The following is a 6,038-nucleotide window of genomic DNA, read 5'->3' on the forward strand; positions in this document are numbered from 1 at the left end:
TCCCACTGCTTCCACCATGCTTGACGGATGAAGTAGTATATTGAGGGTCCAGAGCCGCCCCTCTCTTCATTCACACCCAATATAATGAGGTCATTAGCATTTACTGAAGCTGACTATTTTTTTTCACTGCACTTTCATCCTGTTATGACTTTCTGATGTCTTCCCTGGATGGCCTGATCACTGGTGTTTCTTAAGTCCTCAAGTAGTTAGTTTCTTCTTTTGGGGGCCATAGTGTTAACTTTGGAATACACAAACATTCTGCAATAGCTCTAATTGATTGTTTCTTTCCTTTCATCCTCACAATTGCTTTCTTGGTTGTCATACTCATTTAGCTAGCCTTCATCTGCAGTTGTCTTGTCTTGTATCTTTTAGTTTAAAAGGTAGACCAGGGCTGCCCAACCCTGTTCCTGGAAATCTAGCATTCTGTAAAAAAGCACACCGGGGTCGAAATAAAAACCAACCAGGATGGTATATCTCCAGTAACAGGGCTGGACAGCCCTGGTCTTTACAATCCAGTCATTACTTTTCAAGATGTGTTTGGCCTGATGGAGGCACTAGAGGAAAGGTCATAGGGTTACCAAAATAAGTAGGGTTCTTCCTCTTCGGACCATGAATGTGTAAGGCAAATTTAATGGCAATCTGGCCATAACTTGTGGAGATATGTCAATCACAAATTGAAAGTTTGGCCTGATGGTGATGCTGGAGTAATGCTTGTACTTTTCCAGATATGCCTCATGGACGGACTGACGTGGACTGGCGTCAATACATAAGCTCCTTGGCGAGGTAATAAACTTTGTTCTAATTGGCAATCAAACTGCACATTTTGATTTTATTTTTCAGACAGCTTCTATTATATCCTACATTATAAAAATATATTGAAAATGCAATGTTCTGATTAACCTGTTTTATGCACAATTCAAGTTTTTTTATTTATTTATTATTATTTGAAACCAATATATGTTTCAATGCATCCAGACTATGGAGTGACATTCAGGAGAAACAAATTACTCGTGTGCGGTTGTAGATCGGGGCTCTGCTATGGTGATCTAGGCCAATGAGTTCGAGTGAGCCAGGGCGTCGGTTCCTTTAAGAACGTCACTGATCAAGCAACAGGGAAGTAGGAAGCAACTGAGTCAAAAAAAAAAAAAAAAAAGTCTCAAAACAAAAGGGAGAAAAACTGCAAGCAACTGAAATCTCAAGGAGATGGCGGGGATTAAAGGTAGTTACTTTCACTTCACTGTCTGTAACAGTCGATGTTAGAAGTGTTTAAGTCTAGAAGTGTGTACAGTAAAATGAGCGATTGGAAAATATTTGCTATTGATAGCTACAGTGGTAGCTAGGCTACAAAGCACGGGATGTATTCGCTTTGTTTTTGTTTTTTACAAGCAAGCCAATCTCTTCGTTTACTGAGATAAATATGAAATTTATTGTGTCGTAATTTTCAGTTTAAGTCTCAAGATTTCCCACTGATCACATATCAGCAGTATAAACAGACAATGTATATTTCACGTAACATTAATGGTTTAAATCGAAAAGTTTACTCAAGTAGATTTTATCAAACGTTTACCACTTTTCTTGGTGTTGGCAAAGATGGAAACCTTCACTGAAACTCGTAAAAATGGATCTACCACATCAATGGCAATGCTCATATGTGAAATCAATCCCAGGGTGAAAGCCTCGGTTTAGTATTACGTCGGTCTTCAGACGGTTGCAAAGTGCCAACTCGCATGAAAATCATTTCACATGAAAACATATCTTGACTGGGTTGTTTGGCTAGCTAGGTCTGAGCACAGCAGCAGATGTAAAGTCAACATGCGAAAGAACGAAGAATTAAAAACGTGACTGTACAGTAAAACGGAAATCTCAGGCCTGTAAGTTACTTACTTCATTATCAGTGTTGAAACGAGGGCATTGTCTGTCGGTCAAAGTTTTTGTACAGTTACGTAATCCACCAGGTGAGAAGATCCTCCCAGGAGGGCTTTTTAGCATAGACTAGTTAAACTGGATTGACTTAACTGTTAGGGAATCACCCAACCAAACTGTATAATTAGTGCTGGAAAGTCGTAACTTCATTAATGACGGTTTGCCCCGTGTGCTCAGGCTGTACGTCACTACGGGCACTAGGCTTCGAAGTTGATTTGATGTCTGAGGCAAAACCATCATTATTGTAATGATCATTGTAATAATTTTTGCTGAAATTTAATAACCCCAGCACTGAAACTGGTGTATGTGAACCTTTTAAATTCCTTAAATACTACTACTACAACTACTATTACTACTACTACTACTAATAATAATAATAATAATGCAATAAATAAAATCCTCAAAATAGAATCTAAATGTGAGAAAATGAAATTGAATTTAAATTTTAAAAGTTTTGTGATGTGCACCATATGCTACTTTAAAGTAATGTAATATTTGCTTTTTATGATTTATGAAACTTAAACACCTTGAAGGCAGATTGTAAAATCCTCTGATCTGTGAAGTTTATTGTTTTTCTCCAAATTATTTGCATCCTTAAACCTCAGGCATTCCTTGTAGCATTGTGTTAAATAAGTTATCTCCACTAGGGGGCAGCAACTGTTCAGCACGTGTAAACTGTCTAACACTGTGGTAACCCACCCTGTTCCTAGAGATTTGTAGATCTTCATATCAAAGGTTTTCATATCAAACCTACCTTTTCACACTTGACTCGAATAATTAATAGTCTACTCAAACAATATCTCTAGCTCTTGTATGAGCTGTCCTTTGTTAGGGTCAGAGTGAAAACCCATAGGACGGTCGATCTCCAGGAACAGGTTTGGTTACCACTGGTATAACAAGTGGGGCTAATGTTTCTGCTACTGGGATACTTTTCCCTTTTCTTTTCTGGTTCAGAACTCCAAAGCATGTTATTGCCGATTTTAGTACTGTTATTAATTTATTGGGTGTTATTGGTTTTTTGTCGAATTGATTATCTGCTTGCCATTGGGGTATTCATGATGGCGCTCTTTGTTCCAGCTCTGGTTGGTCTGTCCTTCAGCGGAGCCATTGGCCTGACCTTCCTTTTACTTGGCTGTGCACTGGAACAGTATGGGTATGTACACCTGCTTCCTGTCTAATCCCAAGGCTCGCCAAAATCCCAGATGATAATCTCTGTCCGTCCCCTCTTTGCAGGATTTACTGGCCGCTTTTTGTCCTGATGTTCTACATCGTGTCCCCCATCCCCCACTTCATTGCCAAACGGTTGAGCGATGACACGGACGCGGCCAGCAACGCCTGTCGGGAGCTGGCGTACTTCTTCACCACGGGCATCGTGGTGTCCACGTTCGGGCTGCCGATCGTCCTTGCCCGCGCTTCTGTGGTGAGTGACGCCTCCCCAATTACGTCTTTGCCAAACGGGGGCCTGTGCAGCCTTACATTGAGATACCTTTAGGCCTTCTGCAGATGTAAATGCAACCCACAGGAAGTGGTTTGGGGAGAATGTTTTCGGTCTTTTGAGAAATGACATATTGGTAAGCAAATGCAAATAGTTCTTAACCACACTGCGCAACGTAACATTAGAGGTTAATGTTTACCATGTCGCTAAATCAACCAAAATGCTAATTTCTTGTTGTGCGTTATACAGTCGTTTAGAATGTTCCAGAGCACCAAAAGACATGTGTTTTTCTGGAGGAGTAGAAAAGCCTTCGTCTCAGAGATGGTGCGGGCAGACTAGCTAGATTCAGAGGGGGTGGGGGGAGTCTCAGGTGGGGAGGGACGGGTGAGTTTTGAGCCCTGGATCTGGCCCTGACTTGGCTTTGTTCGTTCTGGCAGATCAAGTGGGGGGCCTGTGGCCTGGTGATGGCGGGAAACACCGTCATCTACCTCACCATCCTGGGCTTCTTCCTGGTGTTCGGCGGCGGAGACGACTTCAGCTGGGAACAGTGGTAGCGGGGTGGGGGGTGGGGGGGTGGGGACCCCCCCGGAGGGCTGTGGGAGGGAGCGCGGCTCCACGGAAACACAAAGCCATTCAACGCGATTTCACTACTAACCAAAGCATGGCCACGTCAATATTGATCAGTGAGGAGCTAGGTAGGCGGGTGGAGGTGTGTCTGAAAAGGGAAAGAGAAAGGACAGGAACAGACTGTCCGCGCTTATTCTGTTCCCCACTTATTTAACCCTGCCCCACTGCGCGACATTACCGAACACGACGCGGAATCACCAAAAGTAGTCACACTTTGTCTCTTATTCTCCCACTCCCACCATTCCCTGTTTCTGCCATGCAGATTGAAAATTGCAGTTTTGACTATATGAGGGACAGTCAGACGTACTGACTTTTTAATATATTATCCATGCCACTGCTTTAAAAAAACTATTCTTTATTTTGTAGTCCAGTTTTTCTGCTGGAAGATACAGAGGTTCCCTGTGAAGGTACATAGAATTTTAGCGGTGTGCTTTATGGTTGAGTATGGCAGTCGTTATTAAGAAATAAGTTAAGGAAGTAGTGCCCGTTAAAACTATAGAAGTACCAAACATTAGAAAGAACATGAAGGAATTTAAGAGTTCAACACGATGGAACATGTAGTCTCCAACTCCCTATGAAAAAGTATGTGTCTATAAGAAGTAATATATCAAATCTAAAATACAAAGGTAGATATATTTTGTATGTATGTAAAAGCATAGTAAAAACACCAGTAACTTTAAGAAAATAGAATTCTACGTCAGTGTAATATACAGTTAATTTGTGCATGGTGTATTATTTTATATTACTGAATCTAATTTGGCTACATATTTTACATATATATGTATTTATGTAGATTATTTCACATACATACTTGCAAGAGACAATAATAGGTCCACGCATATATAGTATCTTTTACAGTAAGATATACATTTCTTATATTTTAGACTTTATTATAGCATATTACTTTTTCATAAAATCTTACCAACCTACATACTCATATTCATTAGTTACTGGTTGTATTTATTTGACGGCTTGGGGAATTTAAATTTATAAACAAGGTATGGTGTTGTTTTCGGTCCTCTAAACTTAGGTTTTATTTTATGAGTTTACATTTGGATTATCAACCCCAATATAGATGGAATGTTTGGTGGAATGGCGTTTTACATAAAAGGAATGTATATTCTGTGTTTCTGTTTTTTTGTTGTTTTTTTTCTTTTTTGTCTTTGTAAAGTACAGTGACACATTGGTGATAATGAAGTGCTTTTTGTATTTAGCCATTAATCTCTGATCCTGTTGTGCGTATTCAGACACTGAGGGAAAGCTTTCTTTGGAAAACAACTGATGTTAATTTGTTTTTACAGTCGGTACTTTTGAATATAGTACTGAACTTTTGATATACCATTTCTCTGTGCACCTTTCCTCATCCATCTGTATGATCCTGCTAGGGAAAGCTTTGCACCTGACATGCCATACTGACCAAAGTTTTACTTTGTCTTTGTAGTTGACGCAAGTCAACATTTTATAGAAAGACACAATTTATTGGTGAATTTAACACTAAACATTGATCTGTTGCACTCTGTATCCTTCATTGATTAAAGCACTGTTACAAAATGAAGAAAATGCTGAAGCGAAGTCTTGTTTAAAATTTTCTGGAGGCAGTTATGACATCAAATCTGACGATCACTGCTCACATTTTGAATCGAGGGCAGCTCTTTCTGTCGCATTATGTGTGGCTTGGTGAGACATGTGACAGTGCATAGTGCATAGTGCCAGTCCTCAAGTCATTTGCGAATCCCCCCCCTTCCCTGGCATGGGCAGGTGTTCGATTCACCATTGCACCTTCTCAGCAGTGGTCTCTTCTCTATCTGCTACTCTCTCTATCTGTTTTCTCCCTGTCTGAATAAAGCAAAAAATATGAAAGTAGGGGGAATTGTCCTGCGCTCCTTTAGAAAAAATGTGAACGAACTTGAAATTATCACTTTTTTTTGAAGATGAATTAAAGAATCACAGTTTTCACTCGATGAAGATAAGATACGTTTGAAGATTTGCTTTGGAGGTTGTAACTTGGAAAGGTTGTTTTAGTGGAAAATAACACAGGAACTCAGTTTACATC

General features: G+C 40.0%; 1 protein-coding gene across 1 annotated transcript; it reads left to right on the forward strand.

Annotated features, from left to right (window-relative positions):
* The first annotated feature begins 1,066 nt into the window (after positions 1 to 1,066).
* LOC135256553 (leptin receptor gene-related protein) lies at positions 1,067 to 5,545 on the forward strand. Its single transcript, XM_064338434.1, has 4 exons — positions 1,067 to 1,219; positions 3,001 to 3,076; positions 3,157 to 3,343; positions 3,796 to 5,545. Exons 1-4 carry the CDS (start codon positions 1,204 to 1,206, stop codon positions 3,910 to 3,912), a joined length of 396 nt encoding a protein of 131 aa, XP_064194504.1. The 5' UTR covers positions 1,067 to 1,203; the 3' UTR covers positions 3,913 to 5,545.
* The last annotated feature ends 493 nt before the right edge of the window (positions 5,546 to 6,038 follow it).

The sequence above is a fragment of the Anguilla rostrata genome, chromosome 6 (assembly GCF_018555375.3).
Source record: "Anguilla rostrata isolate EN2019 chromosome 6, ASM1855537v3, whole genome shotgun sequence".
Taxonomy (NCBI): Eukaryota; Metazoa; Chordata; class Actinopteri; order Anguilliformes; family Anguillidae; genus Anguilla; species Anguilla rostrata.

Excerpts from the sequence above, each read along its gene's own strand:
- LOC135256553 (XM_064338434.1), top strand. Across the intron at positions 3,077-3,156 it reads TGTGCACTGGAACAGTATGG|GATTTACTGGCCGCTTTTTG; the intron begins GTATGTACACCT and ends CCCTCTTTGCAG. Across the intron at positions 3,344-3,795 it reads TCCTTGCCCGCGCTTCTGTG|ATCAAGTGGGGGGCCTGTGG; the intron begins GTGAGTGACGCC and ends TCGTTCTGGCAG.